The sequence below is a fragment of the Tetranychus urticae genome, chromosome 3, assembly GCF_039701765.1.
Source record: "Tetranychus urticae isolate SD_2017Ah chromosome 3, NJAU_TeUrti_SD_1.0, whole genome shotgun sequence".
Lineage (NCBI taxonomy): Eukaryota > Metazoa > Arthropoda > Arachnida > Trombidiformes > Tetranychidae > Tetranychus > Tetranychus urticae.
This window is the reverse complement of record NC_142960.1, coordinates 5,580,893-5,596,453: the sequence shown is the minus strand read 5'-3', so window position 1 is coordinate 5,596,453 and position 15,561 is coordinate 5,580,893. Positions and strand designations below refer to the sequence as shown.

The 15,561-nt window shown below is 34.0% G+C and overlaps 1 protein-coding gene across 1 annotated transcript; it reads left to right on the top strand.

Annotated features, from left to right (window-relative positions):
- Positions 1 to 1,909: 1,909 nt before the first annotated feature.
- LOC149093238 (uncharacterized) lies at positions 1,910 to 4,422 on the top strand. The gene is made up of 5 exons (XM_089269303.1): positions 1,910 to 1,936; positions 2,763 to 3,119; positions 3,189 to 3,558; positions 3,640 to 3,915; positions 3,996 to 4,422. The coding sequence occupies exons 1-5, from the start codon at positions 1,910 to 1,912 to the stop codon at positions 4,391 to 4,393; spliced, it is 1,428 nt and encodes a 475-aa protein (XP_089125429.1). The 3' UTR covers positions 4,394 to 4,422.
- The last annotated feature ends 11,139 nt before the right edge of the window (positions 4,423 to 15,561 follow it).

Below are 15,561 nucleotides of genomic sequence, written 5' to 3'. Positions count from 1 at the left end.
AAGGTTATTGGAACAATTTTTTGTGTTAGATAGGCTACAAATCGTGGTTAAGATAGCTACTGCTTCTTCGGATTCTTCATTTTATAACACATTTGCATTTAATACTCGAAGCCTATTCCAAGAGTTGAGTTGTTGCTGATTTCCAGTTGGATTGGATTGTCTTTCATCGTATTTCTTTTTACGACAGTCAATTATTTTATGACCATATTTATTACAATAATTACAGTTACCGCCAAATTGACGTCGATTCTGATTTGGATTACTATTTTGACTTTGGTTTGTGTTTAAACTGAAGTCTTATTTATCGAGAAGCTTAACCATTAGTGATTCAAGGCCTTTTTCTTCTGTTTTGGTTTCATTAACTTTTTGCGATTTACTGATCTTTCTGCAATTACAGCTTTTCTTACAAAATCATGCATATTTGTCGGCATTAGTAAATCAAGAGCTTCGTCTATTCGCGGGTTCAGACCTGCATGGATATAATAAGTGATTATCTGGTCAGATATATTAGGAGCAATTCGTCTACAATCATTTCATAGATATAAATTGAAACTGGTTCATCTTCTTTTTGCTTATGAATAGCTAGCTTATGGGTTGTATAACTTCTGTAATTTGTTGGTCACAAATCTTCAACTAAAGCTGCTTTCAAATCACCATAAGTTTTAGGAGCATTTGGCAAACTTGCCCTAGCAAAGTTGTAATACCAACGACGAGCTTTTTTATCTATATAAGCTGGGATTCTAGTCATTTTGGCTGAATCATCCAACTCATAAGCATCTGCCATGACTTCAAAGCAGTCAAAGCAGTTACAAAGTTAAAGATTTCAAAGGAAAAAGTTTTTCATGATAAGAAGTTCGAACGGTTGAAACTGTAGAAGGAGTTTGGTTCTGATTTGTTTCTCTCATTGTATCAAATAGTGAAAACGTTTTTACCTTGATTGATCCGTTCCACCTATTTTAGTAACAAGTTTAATCAAAAAGTTGTTGATTAATTCAGTGCAAGATTCGAAGTAAAAATTAACAATAACCAATAACATAAATGCACGAAAAACCCATTAGATCACTACACTTGACCCAATTGACGCGAGGACACCAATTGAAATTTACTATTTCAATTTAACAATGCTTCAGAGTTGAATTTAACTTGGAAATAATCAAATTTATTTAATCGTTATTTTTCTTGACAACTTTACATTCATTATCAACTTGTTTTTATACTGGTAAAGCTTCCAAGGTGTTTTAACATGCGTTAACCATGAAATTTAATATTCATTTTAATATTCATGTTCAACATTGCTTTTACCAACTTTTCTCAATCTGGTTTTAATAGTAACAGCATCTTGCAACGTTTCCTCAACTCTTTTCAACTGTTTTTTATCCTCATGGCAAGAGTTAATTATTGCTTCATCTATATGCGTCACCTCAGCTTCATCTCCTATCGTGTCATCTTCTCCTAGATCCCCTATCATAAACAGTATTTTTATCGCTTTCGAACTTTCGATTTTTCGAACTCTCTGCCCATTTGCCATCTATGACAACACCCGGTTTCTCACCGTTTCTAGCACCATGGACATTATCATGTTTAACATCTACTCTTTTTTCGTTATTTTTAGATTTGTTGATTGGAGTGTTGTTTGACTAACATCATCGGTTTTATTCGAGATCGGCTGGGTAGGACTATCAGTGTATCCAATATCAGTGTTACTAGCTATGTTACGTACATCATTATAATAACGTATATCGAGGACGGATATTCATATAATTCGACAGAATTTACTGACAAAATGAGTTGTACCGAAGAAAATTCAGTAAATTAGTAATGAATGAATTTTGTACAGCAAATTATGAAAAAGGAAAACATTTATCAACTTCCAACTTTCAAACATTGTGATATGTTAAGGGCGACTATGATGGTTGTATTAGTTAAACCCAAGATTGTAAGTGAAACTTATGAACAATCTATCGGTATTTTCATTTTATTATCAAGTATTGATCCTCTTCAGTTTAATTTGGCAATGTCATTAAACCAATGTTTTTACAGATACAATTCAAGGTTGATCAGAATCTTAAAAATGGGCGAAAATAATACAAAAAAAAAATTTCAAATAACAGATAAACAATAACTCATGCACTCAAAATCAACTTAGAACTCATTATAAATGTCTAAATGCGAGTCTAGTTTTAACTTTTATTTCATTTTCACTTTTAACAACTTTCAATCGTATCTTTATCATCATCTTCAGTCTGCAAACTGATTCATTAGACATTTAAAATCATAAACTTTCAATGTTATTGAAGACGAAAAAGCCGAATGTTTAAAGCCAAAAATTTGCTTCTTTTTCACTGAAGTACACCGAGGGTTTATAGTTCCGTTTACTTCAGTTTAAGTTTCAGTTCAGTTCGCGATTTTTGTTGCTGCTTAGTGATCAGTCAATGTGTCTGAGTAAATTACAAGACATTCATACAAGCTAATGAAGCTGACGAAATGATAATATTGAAAGACAGGAAAGAGCAAAAACTTATTTCATCATTCAAATGTTTGAAAGTCAAACTTTTCTCTCGTCTTGTCTTAACTCGTCAATACTACATGCAATTTAAATTTTAGCAACATAGGGATCGTCAATAATATTTCGAATTTACATTGATCCAGAATGGAATCGTCAATTTTATTATGATCTTCAATAATAGTTTTACGTTTACATTGATTAACAATGTTGGTAAAGCACATCATTCTAAATCCATTTCATTTGTTTATCTTTTAAGGTTTTGGCGATGGCTCTCCGAAAGATAGAAGAGTTCGCATTCGAATTAAGCGAGCAGCATATCATTGAGTTGAAAGCACGAGATCCGGTTCCATTAGATATTGATGAGCCAGTCAAAGAACTCATAAACAACATGGTTCACAGAAGAAAAGATATTTTTGCATCAATACGACAAGGATCAATTGAAATGGTATTACACAAAAGGGAAAAGTATCACATATTTGCTTATGAAATTAAACTCAATTGTGGTGAAACATGGATAATCCATGGAACATCCACCTCTAAACAGGCGGCGAAAAATGATGCCGCTTCTAGAGCAATATACATACTGAGAAATAAATTTGATTTCATTCAAATGGTGAGTGTAAATTGCATTTTAAATTGAATGATATTTTAATTCATACGCTTATTTCTCTCATCAAACAAGCCTCGCAATCTTATTGGTTTGCCAAACTTGAGAGGTCACTGTTATTTTATACCAGTAATTTTGCCATTGTTTCACAATAAATCCTTTGTTATGGCGATGGAAAAAGGTTTACAAACTGCCAAAAAAGATAAAAAAAAATTTCAACTTTATTACGTTTTAAGACAGCTATTCGAGAATTACCGAAGGGCGAGTGCTAACCCGAATTTCAAAGTTGTCAATCATCCAGTTGGATTGAAGTTCAAGGACAGTGAAATTCAAAAACCCTGGCTCGAAAATCAATCAGGATTGAAATTGGATTTGGATATGGATTCATGTCTTATCAAAGTTTGCATAAAATTGAAAAAAATTGATCCAGATTACGAAAATCCAAGTAAGAATCTTCAACATCAACTTTCATCGAATTCGATAATAATTTTTCTTTCATTCAAATATTTCGATTTTTCAACTTCAGGCGGCTTACCAGTTAAAACATATCAAGACATAATGAACAAATTAGAAATGGAATTTGGCCAAGCTAATCCATTCCATTCATCATTATGGTGCAGCTTCGAATTCAAGGTGAAGTGTGCTGTCTGCAACTCTGAAAAGCTTTTGGTTTATGATAAACCTTTCATCACTCTAAGAAAATCAATGAAAACATTTGAAATCGCGAAAATTCAACATGTATTTGCGAAACCCCAAAGTCTTTTGAATGTTCTGAAAATGAAATGCTGCGACTCATTAGATGGTAAGTTTTTTGGTTTGTATTATCGTTCAATTTTATTATTATGAACATTAATTTATACTATTTATCTGAATCTGTTTCAGGTACGAATTGTACTAGCAAAAAATTCACTATCAAAGATTACAAGATTGCCCGCACTCCAGATATTTTAACCTTCATTATACCAGGAGACGTAACAAATGATTTACCTAATCCGTTGAACCTTGAATTTACCGCAAACTTTAAATTCGAGGACAAAAAATATGAAAAATTTGCTTATGGCGTAGGATTCTTTGTATGGGCTGATAGCAAAGGAAATAAGTATCCAGCCAGACATAGGATGGCAAAAAAAGGTGATGAAGTTGTCGGCGCTCATGCAATATTGATGATTAAATACAAAAAAGCATGGAAAGAAGTGAATAATGATGAAGTTTTTCTGCCAAAATATAAATATAACTATGGTAGAGATCAGATGATTGTATTTTATGAAGCTGTTGTTTGATCTAAATTTTCATTCAATAAAGTTTTCTTGCATTCAAATTCAAGAGTTTGTACCAGTGGTATTTAGCATTATAATTACTGTTTCTTTACTTTCAATAGATCCGCTTGATAGTGGATGCAACATTGCAGCAGGCAAATATGACATTTATGAGCTTTTATCAAACAAAAAAATGAAGAAAAATAATATTGACGACCCCACTTTGAGTTCTATTCAAAGAGTAAAGGGTTTACCTCCTTTACTCTTAGGTTCTTTTTAATCATCCCTGTGTGGATTCAATTCAATCAGTAAGTGTTATTGACGACCCCTCTATCTTATATAATTTATGATTGTTGAAATTTTACAGTCAAGTATCAAAATCAGAAAATTATTAAAGAAAGTATTTCATACTCACAGTGTCAGTGTTATGTAGTAAGTAAGTTATTAGGTTAACCGGTAACCGACGACCAGATTTTAATTTGATAACTTTCTCAATTAAAATGAATGAAATTTTGTACATTATATGTATGCCCCTACGGCATCAATTAATCGTTGCCATCAACCCGTAAAAGCGTCTATGCCCTTCATTCGACCTTGAGAGTTAAGTCGCTCGATTGCATTGTCCAGCAAGTCCTTCATTGAATGAATCCCAGTCATGGTGTTCCACTCCACGCAAAGCCCTTTTTAATTGGCAGAAGCAACAAAAGTCTAGGGGGCTGATGTCGAAGGAATAGGGGGTGGTGCCAAAGGGAAATTCCATTTTCGGCTAAATATTCCTTAACGACAGCAGCTTTGTGGGGCCGCGCATTATCATGTAATAGCCATAAACTTTGGCTACTTTTACCATCTAACCAAGCGGAGATTTTGTCACTTAGAAAGTCACGGTAAACGTTTCCATTTACAGTGGTTCCGGCTGGTAAGAGCTGATAGAAGGCTATTCCACGAATTTCCATGGCCATAATCAGCATTCGTTTGGCCTCATGAATGTTTTCATTTACAATTGGCTCCAGGCTTTAACCGGGATAAACGTAACGGCGAGCTTGGTTGCGGTGCGGCTCTATATAAAGTTTGACTCAGGTCTCGTCAATTGCGAGAGTCCTTGAGAGCTTTGCTTTTGTTTTTTGGTAATTCTCCAGGTTCAATTCACTCATTAAACACGAAGTTCTCGCTGTTCCGGGCTTAGTTCGTGGGGCACCCATTTCGACAAAAGCTTTCGCATCTTCAGCACAAGATTTATCAGCTCGTTAAACGTATTTTTGGGTATCGCTGTCTGGTTTTTGTTCAGCGCCTGGTAAATGAATTTTTATTTCATCCATCAGTGTTCTGAATGGATCAGCTTCTATGACATTTACGTGTCGTCTCCATAAGAATTCACATAAATGAAAATCCAGGTCTCTTTTTGGCACTCCACCTCTGCATATTCGATGTTTTAAGGCGCGCCAGCTTGATTCAATGTTTTGTGTATGAGCGCCTGTTTCAGGGTCTACAAAATATATGTGGTTAACTGTCTTATGAATGTAGTTTTCCATAGGCAGCGTATTGTAAGCTCTCCACATATCAGTATGTATTTCTGATCCTTCAGCTACATGCTTTTTGATCAATAGAATTAGTGTTTCGGCATTTCGACAGTTATCGGGTATGATTTCCAATCGATAGCCTTTACCACGCTCTATCATCCCGATAATCCAATTTCCATCAACTAATCGGCCTCTATTATATTTGCGCTTACCGATTTTGGCTTCATCTATTTCAATGATGATCCCGGGACCACCGATTTGCTCTTGCTCCTCATAGAGCCTGTCAAGCGCCACCATACAAATTTCGCGGCACATACTATATACTTCAGCTACAGTTGCTGATGATACATTCGAGCCCGATAATATTGAGGCCTCGTGAATCGCCTGTCGGTAGCTGAATGATTGAGCGAATGCGTAGGTCAAAAAAATTCTTTGACGAATATCAGCATGAGAATTCTCAAACCAAGTGTCTTTCGCTACTGATCTGCTATGATCAAATCGTCTTTTATCGACACCACGACAGCGAAAAGTTCCAGAATGTGGTCCATTGGACATTTTTACCAATTTTTCATATCGTGAACACCACCAAGTTTTTTTCAGCAAACCAATTGTTATAAGTCAGTCTCGGATTTTTTCACTTAATTTGAAATGATTCATTTTAAAAAAATGAAAAAACACAAAATGCAAAAATGAAAACGATGTGAACTTGTCGAGAGACAAAACAATAATGACAGTTTGCGTTGTAGAAAAAACGAGTCTAAGCTAAATATTGCTAAGCAACGACTTTACATCAAATGAGTAATGCAATAACAAAATTAATACTATTTGATTGAAGATGATTAATTAGCAAAAAAAAGCTTATTTTATGTTATGCAATGAAAAGATTAATTTCAAGGTCAGAAATTGCAACTGGCAATACTTCTAGAGAAAATGCATATTATAGCGTGCCATGATAGGATATGAATCTTAAAGTTTGCTTAAAAAAGCTTCCACTTTCATCACTGAGCAATAAGTAATTTTTCAACTTTAAAGCTCTGTATCTCCGCAAAAAATCGTTTGCGCATGACATAACCCCATTTTTCGAAATGGCGACATTGTATAAGTTGTTGTTGCGAAATGGCGAAAAGTTGTATAAGAAAACTTTGGTCTTAACAAGTTTTGCTAATGACAATTTTTCTAAAGTATCCCCAAAGATGTTATAATTGTTAGAAGGAAAGGATAATTAAGGAACATAAAAGAGATAGTCAATTAATGAATGATGATGAAGGTAAAAAGAACAATAAAAAGTGTTCTTCAATATTTAAGTCTAAAGTGTCTATTTCTTGAGCATAAGTTATTATATTAACGTATTATATTAACGCATACATTATCACAAAGCAGGTTGGTCGAGTCGCATATGTAGTATTAACGCATTGTATTAACGTATACCTTATCACAGACGATATTAGGTCAGTTACATTCGTTATTATATTAACGTACACATAAACCAACCAAAAGACTTAAATTTGAAAGTTGCATTGCTCTCTGCGAGAAAAGATAATGAGTTGACTAAATTTGTAGCCACCATTTACATGGTTTCGCCAAGAATCTATACGCTTTTCTTCAACATAATTTCCCTTTGCATCCTCGATCATGGTCGCTTCTTCATTACATCTCTGTGTCGATAAGATGATTAACGTCCATTGATGAATGACTCAGAATCTGCATAAAGACATCTTTGAATGTTTAGCATCGCTATTTGTAGATTCTTCAAACTCTGGCTTATTCTTTTTCTTCTCGTAAACACATATTACAGTGCATGACATTCGACATGCGACAATCCCAAGGAAAGGCCAAAAGGCACTTAATTTACCTTTAACTCGAACATCTGCTGTGCTATTGGCTTTGATGCCTCCATTATTAGCTACACATATGTACTGGGCACGGTTACCGAATTTAACATTATCCACGATAAGAGTAGATTTTTTAACAATATTCGATCTACCATCCACGTCTGCATCAAATGTGCTATTGACATTGGTTTTTTTACTTCGGATTCATTTGAAAACTCTCCAAACCAAGAGAAGTCAATCTTGTCATGCAAGGATGACAAAGTGAAAAGATAATCTAATCGGTTTCAATAAAACTAAATAAAATCAATTGAATGGTTTGATTGGCAGAAACTACTTTTCGCTCAATCGTTGACTGCTTGGTGACTTGCCTTAGGAATCAAACGGTACTTTTTTTGGTATCGCAAGTTAACCAGTTTCTAGGATCCTTAAGTTATCGACTTGGGAGAGCTTTTGTTGGGTTTTCTCATGGAACCATGGTCATTATTCAAGTCTAACATCCAGTCTGGTTATTTGGGAACCTGAATTTTTGTAACAAGTCCGCTTGTCGACTGAATTTTGAATTTCTGAGAAGATTCTGGTTTAGTGTCCTTTTTATGTCTTTAGATCATATTTGGGAATATTCAATGGATGGTCTTTAATCATATGATGCAAGCTGGACTCATCAAATTATCTGATTATTTAACCAAGTAAATAGTCTTGAAAGTGGTAGACATTTGCTGTTATTGATTTTATTTCAACAATTAAAACCAATCCAAGGAAAACATTTACATTAAATGAGCAAACTTTTTTTTGCTTGTTTACTTATTATTCAATGACAACCATTTTTGTCTATTTATTTAAAGTTACAATTAAGAAAATGATCATTCAATTTGAAAAGAAGAGTTTATTATTTCTTGAAAGTTGAATAACCATCCAATGTTAACCAATTAACTCAATTACAATCAAAGACTTTCAGCCTTTCAAATCCTGAAATTCAGGTTCTTTCAGGATCACACAAGAAACGCTAAGACAATAGCGAATGTTGTTTGAATAAGGATTACAATCCTTTAACCACAAATCTTAACCTAAGACTCAGCTAAGTAACACGAGCCCACTAATCTTGGTCAGCTTAGACATTAGACTCAGCGTCCATACGCTCAAAGTTTATTACCAAAATTTTAGCTTTAGCAAGCTTCGACCACACAAGTATTGTAATACTTTTTACCAAATTAGATCACGCTAGAAATAGCTAATCAGATCGAAGGACCATTTGACCATCGTCTCCAATTAGATGATTCAGCTAATAAATAATGCGGAATGCGACTACATTGTGTAGTTGGCCATCGCTGTGGAACATCAGGAATGGGTTCCAGTGAACAACTTGTAAATCTTAATTTGAGTGCAAAGGCTGCAGCTTCGCTTAAGGGTGCACTAGGATCTCTTTGCCTTTCTAAATTGTTCCAAAAATTGCTTCCGAAAGTTGCTTGAGCTCTCATTCACTCAGGAGTAATATCACCAACTTTGTAGCTCTTAATGAGAAAACCCCAAATCATTGCTCTCTGAGCCCAATCTTGTTCATGAATCAATGGTGGATTCTGCTTTTTGAGATGTGCTGGCAGAAGTCAAGTTAAACGCTTAGGCTTTTGATTTAGTTCTTCGCGAACTGGACCTGCAACAAAATTGTGAAGTTGTAAAGTTTTGTCAAACTGCAAATCAACTGGACCAAGGCGACAGGTTTGCAAATGATAAAGCAAGTTACAATAAATAAGTTGAGAAGTACAGAACTTTCGGTGACATTTGTAAATAGCATCCTCAAAAAACTTCTTAACCTCAGGATTGTCGATCTCTGAGTATTCCGGATAACCATTCTTCTCAAATCCAACAAGACAATTTTGATTGATACACATAAAGAGTTTCAACGAATTAATTTCAACCAATTCCAAGTCTTGCGGTAAACTTTTTAACCAGCTAATGCAACCAAAGCAATAGACTTTTGAACATTTCGCGCAACTTTTAGGTTAATTGAAATCTGCTCGCATAACGTGCAAGTAATCAGATCTTTAAGGCGAACTAAATCAGGATTAACGACGTGAGATGCTGGAAGAACTTTTCGCAAGGTATGGAACTTCACGTTCTTTAAATCTGTGCCCAACACATTGAACTGAATCTTTTCTTTCATAAAAAGTTCAAACCAAGACTTCTCTTGTTCGGCCTGCTCGATATCTTTAACAACTGATTTCTTCGCTTTTTCCAAAAACTCGAATTGCATGTGAGTTGGATAACTCGATTCTGGCGGAGGAGCTGGAGCAGGAAATTTACAATTGAAACGGCCTTGATTGACATCAGGAGGAGGATAAGGAGAAGTATTAACACTTCTATCAATACGAACTCTTTTAGTGGTTCGAAGACCAAACTCTGTGGTATGAGGTGAAGGATTTGGTATCATCATCCGATTGAACTTTTCGCTTTGGTTCAGTTCCCAAAAGTTTTTATTAACCACTTTATCATCACTGGGCAATTTCTTAGGAGTTTCACCCCAATCAAAACGAACTTGTTTTAACTCCAAAGCTTTTTGATTAATAGTTATTTTCACATCATCAGACGACTTTGAACTTCTTCTGGACAACTTAGTTGAAGTTGACTTCGGGGTACCATAAAGACTATTATCATAATCACTTTCACTTTGATTGACTGATTGATTGCCATCAATTTTACCACCATCAATAGGCTCAGGTTTAACTGCCTCATAATCAAATTTAGGAATAAGTAGAGGTTCACTCTCCAATCAACCACATTTAACTCAGGTTCAACGGATCTAGCGTTAGCATCGATTTCAGCCAGTCTCTTAGTTAAATCTTTACCAAAAGTTGTTGAACTTACCACAGAATGAAATGAACTCAATGAATCATTGGAATCCGACTTCTCATCATAATAGGCTGAAATGTTGAAAAAAATTTCAGATTCACAAAAATGAACACAAAAAGTTCCAACAAAGTTAATCAAATTGTTCAAAAAGATGTCAAAAGTTGCATTGAAATCCAAAGACGAGTTGAAATTTAGCTTAAAGAAGATAGCTTGATGATGACCTCACAGGTCTAACCACAGACAAAGGAAATTTTTCAATTTGAATTAAATTGACTATGCATTGAAGTAAATTAACTAAATTTTGATCACAAAATTCAACACAACAAGAACTTTTACCGAATTGCAATTCAGATTGAAAAAAGAAAGAATTAAGAATTAAATTGAGAGAAGAAAATTGATCAACATCAATGAACACGAAATCAAGTGAACAATATGAGTCGTACAAAGACAATGGAAAACAAACGGTAGAGGAAGGAGTAACTTTGTCCTTCGCCCTCCGTAACTGTTTGTGTGAGTTACGGTTAATGGCGCTTAAAATTTTGCACTTCCAAACACTTAATGATAATTAAGTTTACTGAGTAAACTTTTCGAGCTCTTAACGTAGGACCAACTTGACCATTGTTGTTATCGGTTATAACAGGGTTTAACATAATCTCTCGATTAGCAGTTTGATAATTTTTGCGTTTTTTTTTCTGTGTTTTAAATTGATTAACTTGATCAAAATCAAGAATCCACTCATCTTCAGCAATAGTTTCAGCTTCTAACATTCACATTTTAACCACCACTTGACTTTAATTGTTGCGTTGACAATTTTGAATAGGTTATTCGTGAGATGAAAAGAAAACTTTGAATTCTCTTCTTCCGCAATCAGACCAGCTGCACTCAAATTCTGTTTCACAATTTACCAATTAATTATTATAGACAGGCTGCAGTGGGGAATCAGATAAAATCTTAGCTAGTAGTAAAATACAAATCATTTTCTTGAATCTGATGGTATAATTTTATCTTTGGCTTCGGACCTTCTCCTTGAAGAAAGAACAAGTAGAAAATTTACTGATCAAAATTTCACTCTCAGATGTTTAGATGTAATACTGCATTACAAAGTCAAACAACGGCGCGTTACCATGCTCAAGAAATCGGTCATATAAATTTTGGAGAGATTTAATTTTTCACCAAGCAAGCATACATGTTTCTATGCAAATTGCGGCAATGTATCGATAGATTTATAACAATACTGTTGCAATTGTGTGCTTATTATTTATCATGAGTTCAGCATTTAAATTATTCAATAGAGGCAAGACTTTTTCATGATGCGAAGAAATTCCTCTTTATCAACGTACACATTCTTAACTCGATCAGCTTCCATGATCATCTCTTGTGGCTTTTCATTGTTTATATATAGCGTATTTCAAGTTGGTTGAATTTATGGTTTCTATACCATCTCGATCGAACATATCAAACGCATCCTTTATGTCTTGACGTACCTTATCACTGAGTGAATCCATCTTATCATCAGCTACACCTCTAGTCCCACAACCTTTGAGTCGCTTCTTTCTCTCCATCCAGACAGCACAATTTATGATTTACAGATATTCAGTTAAATTAGAATGATTAATGCAAAACAAAACAGATGAAAAAAATTCAAAAAGTAAAACTGCGAGTTGATAATGTCAATTTAACTGATTCTCTATTTCATAAACGATTGGCGCATTTTCATTCTTTAAGAAATAGACAAAAAATGCAAGCATAAAACTGACAACAGTAAAACAAGGCGATTTAATTGAGATAATTAAACTTAGCTTGTCAAAACGAGATGAAACGGTTACCATTAACCGGTTATTTAGGTAGTTGTGGAATAAAAGTAACAGGTTATGCATATAAGAGTAAATGGTTAGAGGTAACCTTAGTAGCACAGAAAAATAAATATTTGATTTGGTCGAGGAAAGAGCTGTAAAAGTGGCACCAGCAGAGTGGCCAGAAATGGTTACTTGACCAGAATCAACAAGGCTGCAAAATTTGTCTTACCCAAATGAAGGCTGCTCATTGATCATGCAGAGCCAAGTTACCCAAGAATCTAATTAATATTATTATTAATATTATAAGTATTAATAAGTTATAGTTAAACCACTGCATCGAGAAGTTATGAGATATTTTCTTTTCTTTTCTTTTACCTTGACATCTTCAATATGGTTAAGAGTCGATACATCCAAGGCTCAGTTCAATCATAATGCGATCATGGCTAATCGCAAGTTTCTTTAAGCACTCATGCTAAAGGTCTTTTCACGGTTATGTCCACCAGCCAATCTATTAACAACACATCCGCCAAATCAACTAAATCAAACATCGCTTTTTGTCCACCACTTTCATTAACCACTTTAGAGTGTTTTTTTCACTACATTTTCAAAAACTTTTCAAGATATGAGGGTGATTAATAGTGGACGTGCTAGATGGTGTAAAAGTGGTCAAGATGGTGGACAATTTTGTTGAGAAAAGTCAGCAAAAAGTGAAAGTTTGATTTGGCTGATTTGGTGGCGTGTTCGATTGAATGGTAGAAAATATGGTTGAAAGACTCAGAAACCACTACAATTATACTTGAATTCTCATTTTTATATCACTAAAAGTCCATCATCTGACAATTTTTTGAGCAGAAAATATTAAAACTTACCCAATTCACTGGCATGGTTAGTTGTGGTACGGTTTGGCTGCCAGTTAATAATAATCAATGTGATCAAATGTTGATAAAATCAATATAATGAATAGTTGAAAGTGTTAGAAAATTTTGTTGAGAAAAGTCTCTTCAAAAATACGTTGAAAACTAATGACCATATCGTGCTCGCTTAGAACGTTAATAAATTGACGTGATAATGATGGAAACAAAAAAATAGCTCAACAATGAAAAATAACATTGAGATCAATTTGATTGTTTACAATATAATTTTTCCACAACCTCGATTTTCATGAATTTCTCAGAGATCTGAATTCTGAGTCGAGGTTTCCTATTTTTCTTGGATGAAGCTGAATTCGAACTTTCATGCTGTGAAATTTTTTTCTAAGAGCCAGCTCAGTTTGCCCACAATCTCGACACAAAAATTTGATGCATTGATTGTATATTGTGTAGATTATTTTTTTATTATTCCTATACATCTTAATAATGATTAGTCTTTAATACTGACCAGCAAAACAAAAGCTTCTCACAAGCTATTCTATTGACTCAGCTTTGCAATGAAAAGAAAGATACTTCAATGCTACCAGACAGGCAAAATCTTTGCTACTACACCCATCTTCACCACTCTAATTGTTTCACCTAATGAATATAAAAGGGTTGGGGTTACGCCCAACCATTAACTTAAGGGTTGGTTCTAGATTGAAATATCAATCAAATACAACAAATAGTGCGAATTAAATAAATGAATAAACCTAACTTTGTCTAATTTTCTTGACTTTGCTCCAACTTTCATTTCACAATTTATGAAAGCTTTTCATTTATATCATCGTCTTCAGGCTTTTTGGCTTATGATCTTTGGAGTAACTGAAAAGCTATTAAACTAGAATTACGTTCATCTTCGAACTAAATTACATTTAACCAATTTTTAAGCAAATGCAATGTTCAAATAACAGTTGATGAAGACACTCGACTTAAAATTAACAAACATAAGCAAAAGAAGTTTCAATAAGTTGAAGAAGAGTGCAGATTTTAAAACAAGACTTTCATGAGTTCATGTAACTGACTTTGATTGTACTAAGCTCTTACTTAAATGAATCAACTCTCACAATTAAAGGTACATTGTAGTATTGAATTGTGTTTGAAAAATCCGCTTTGTTCATTTCATTGCTATCATTGCATTTTTGTGACATCACTCGGTTTAATCACCTTGATTAAATAAATGAGTATGATTTTTAGACTCCGTAGTTCAGTCTTATTTCAACGACTGACTGACTGGGGGTTTTATCGACTGGCAGTAGCTTCATTTCGACTCAAAGCACAATTTTTTAGGGTGTATGAGGGAGCTTTTAAGAGATGCTTTTGAAACAAAAAAGAAAGTAAATCTTCTGTCTTTTAATGATTTTTGCAGTGAAATATAAGCTGCGTTTCTTTTAATATCAAAATCAGCGCATATCTTCGTTACATAATCAAAGTTGTCATGAAACAGATATTTAGATTGAAATACTGCATTATAAGGGTAGCCAAACCAACGTAAATATGCTCAAAAAACTGGCTTCGGCAAATTTTGGAGAGATTGCATAATTCAGCAAGCAAGCATTGAGTTGGTTAATATTGGAATAACTCGAGCAGTTGAACAAGTTTAAAGATAAATTTATTGAATGTTACTTAATGAATTAGCGAATACTGAATAGTGAGATATTATATCGAGAGAAAATGGTTAAAAGTTAAATTGTCTAACATTGAATTAACTTAACTAATTGTTGCCTTTAAAACAGTATTGTTTAGCAACAATCAAAACCAAGATAATGTGAAATGTTCATTGTTACCAATTCTTCCTCTCAGATCACATTATCATCATTTTTGCTCTGAATTTTTCGAAAATTTCTCTTGGTAGTGCTTTCGTCATGATATCAGCAAACATGTCTTGTGTTGAAATATATTCAACATTCACAATTTTCTGTTGAACCTTTTCTCTAATGAAATGATATTTTATATCAATATGCTTTGTTTTGGATTGACAGACAGGGTCTTTACTTAATGCTATAGCACATTGGTTATCTTCATAGATTGTAGTTGGTTTATCTAAATGTATATTAAGTTCAGTTATTAGAGATCGAAACCACATTATTTCTTTAACACACTGTGTTAACGCAATATATTCAGCCTCAGCAGTTGAGAGGGAAACTGTTGTCTGTTTCTTGCTTGCCCAAGAAACTAAATTTCCATAACAATAAATCGTTAAACCACTGATACTTTTGCGATCGATTGTTGATGAAGCAAAGTCAGCATCAGAGTAACCAAATAAAACATCTGTGTTGTCAAATGAATTAAATT